Consider the following 2500-nt stretch of genomic DNA (forward strand, 5'->3'; position numbering starts at 1 on the left):
TTCAACCAAAATTAGCAAAGTGTTCTGTTTGTTCATATCTGGCAGACCTTCATATCCATGCTCCTCAGTCATACCTTGCGGCGCCCATCTGACTGGCTTCATCACCACGCGCTCTCCACTCCTCTGCTGCACTTCACCGGCACCGCTGCCTTCCGGTGGCTTCTGTTGTCATCACCTTTCGCGCCCTTCTTCTCTCAGGCCCTTGAAGTGATGCGTGTGCGCTTCACTGACATCTAGACTGACTGTGGTGATTGTTTATCATTCTTAAGGTAAACGTGTTAGACACTTAGAATTAAAATACATGTTGCGGCAGTTAATTTCGTGTTTGATTTTATACATTTTTCTCATAGATTCATATCTAGAAGACTTTGAGAAACTTCTCATCATTTTGGCACTTTTTTGACCAAGTTACGGAACAGAAGATATAGAATCACACTCATGCTTGAAAGTCTTTCGAACACTTTTGTAAGAGTACTTGACACTTGCTTGCTGTCCCCTTAATGATCTAATTGTTTTTGTGGCTCGTCATAAGGGAGATTACACTATATATGTATGTGTGTGTGTGTGTGTGTGTGTGTGTGTGTGTGTGTGTGTGTGTGTGTGTGTGTGTGTGTGTGTGTGTTTTAATAAATAAATATAAACATAATGCAAGCGTATCAACACCTACCCTCAGCCGTGCCTAACCAGCAATCCCGTAGCACCAGCAAGGACCGTTCCACTTATCATATTCACTTATTTGTGCAGCTTGTCTCGGTAACAGGCTTTGCCTCAGACAGCAAGACGGCGCCCGAAGAACAAGGCTGAGGCGGAGGAGCCGGCGGTAGGCGTTGGCGGGGAGGTAACGTGACACCGCAGAGGAGAGAGGTGGCGTCGGGGACCCGCGGGGCCTCGAGGGCAGAAAAGGAGGGATTTGATTTGAGGAGGAAATTCGTGAGCAGCGCGACCGTTCTGTAAAGCGTATTATGTTCAGCAGCCTGCTTGACTTGTGGTGCTGAGTTCGTTTGCGGTGAAATCATGACTCTGTGGTGGGTCGTGTGTGGTGGTGACGTGACGGTGTGATGACGTGACGATATAGTGCCGGTGAAAAACTCTGGCGGAGGCAGGTTTGTGAGCGGACCCCGAGGGGCGGGGGCGACTGGGAAGGTCTTCTGGCCCATTGCATTCAGCCACCATCCTAGAAACAAGAGACCAGTTGCATTTAGTTTTGGTGCGACGTAAGCACACACCATTGTTCCTATACATGTTTATAGATGAATATTTATATCATAACGAGCTGTCCATCATGCGAACATATAGATGTATAAATAATTTAAAATTTCCTTATGAACACATATAGACACGTGAGTGTGTTTAGTGTGGGGATATGATTATGAATAAAGAAATTATGAGTTAGTATAAAGCCTAATCGTTTAATTAACGATAGCGAGTAAATTCCATGGTTTTAAATCTAAAATTTTGACTGAACATCTCTTTTGTAAGTGGCTTACCAATCGTAATATTACATTGATGAAAATTTCGACATTGTCCTCAAATGCGCTAATCATATCTGTAGGGCATCCTTTATTCCCCGGAATGCCTGAACGCATGCAGGCCGGTGCAAAGCCCAAAAAGTGTGGGAGCCGCCGACCTCGAGCACCCGAACGCCTAGAACCTGGTCCAAGGCAGACATCAGGCGCGTTCCCATGACACAGCTGGCTGAATTCTGTGTCACTTTCCCTGCTGTTCGTAGAGTGTACATTTTGTGAATGAATGTCCAGCGATCCGCGTGAGACAAGAAGTTGGACTTCTTGTTTTGTTGGATTTGTATTCAACTGGAATAACCATTCAGAAGAATCATGTGAATTACTGGCCACTTAGTATAACTAAATAAATTTGATAAATCAAACAGGTTTATCGGAAATGTCTAGTATTGTTTGTTATATATTCTTTTGTTTTTGTTTTTGTTATTCGTAATTCATCACAGTATAATTCACATCCGTACACTAAGAACACTCTTCTGAATAGTTGTTCGTCTGGGAAATGCGTCCGGTCAGCCTCGCCAAGAAGAACTACTCACCTAGAAGAATCTGGTCGCCCATGGGTCGCTGGGCGTGGTGGGCGAAGTACCATAGACGTCGTTGAAGTTGTTGGGCCTCGAGCTGAAGTTCCTGCCTCCGCTGTAGTGCGCCTCGACGCTGCTCACGTTCTGAGGGACAGTGGGGCCGATTCTGCCGGGCCCTCCAGGCGCCCCCGACGTCTTGTAGCACTGCAGCACGTAGTCCCGGCCGCGGTTGTTGTCCCAGAACTCTTGGCCGAGCGTGTGGTAGCGGACGCAGAAGATGAGAGCCCCGTCGTCCTGCAGGAAGTTGCCCCACAGCAGGAAGGAGAAGCGGTCGGTGAGGCCGTCGTAGGAGCCGGGGACGTACGCGGCTGTCGCCTGCGGGAGGGAACCAAGTGGTGAATTGAAGGAAAAACCTCGCGGTCACAGGATTTCTCGAACATAGAGGGGATAAGTATCGGG

At 47.4% G+C, this 2500-nt stretch overlaps 1 protein-coding gene across 3 annotated transcripts in view; it reads right to left on the bottom strand.

The window, feature by feature from the left end:
* Window positions 1-304: 304 nt before the first annotated feature.
* The window catches only part of Gbs-76A (Glycogen binding subunit 76A), a 61317-nt gene continuing 59121 nt past the window's right edge, over window positions 305-2500 (bottom strand). For 2 of the 3 annotated variants that reach the window (XM_043022455.2, XM_043022456.2), the window contains 2 exons: window positions 2057-2416; window positions 305-1174 (listed from right to left, as the gene is read on the bottom strand). In XM_043022455.2, the coding sequence (XP_042878389.2) occupies window positions 2057-2416 (360 nt within the window). In that variant the 3' untranslated portion in view covers window positions 305-1174. Of the gene's footprint in view, window positions 1175-1487; window positions 1812-2056; window positions 2417-2500 lie in introns of all 3 variants that reach the window. The other variant, XR_006223578.2, reaches the window with a different exon arrangement.

This window comes from Penaeus japonicus, unplaced genomic scaffold (genome assembly GCF_977035675.1).
Source record: "Penaeus japonicus unplaced genomic scaffold, GWHDUDI00000001_assembly GWHDUDI00000004, whole genome shotgun sequence".
In the NCBI taxonomy this organism is placed as follows: domain Eukaryota; kingdom Metazoa; phylum Arthropoda; class Malacostraca; order Decapoda; family Penaeidae; genus Penaeus; species Penaeus japonicus.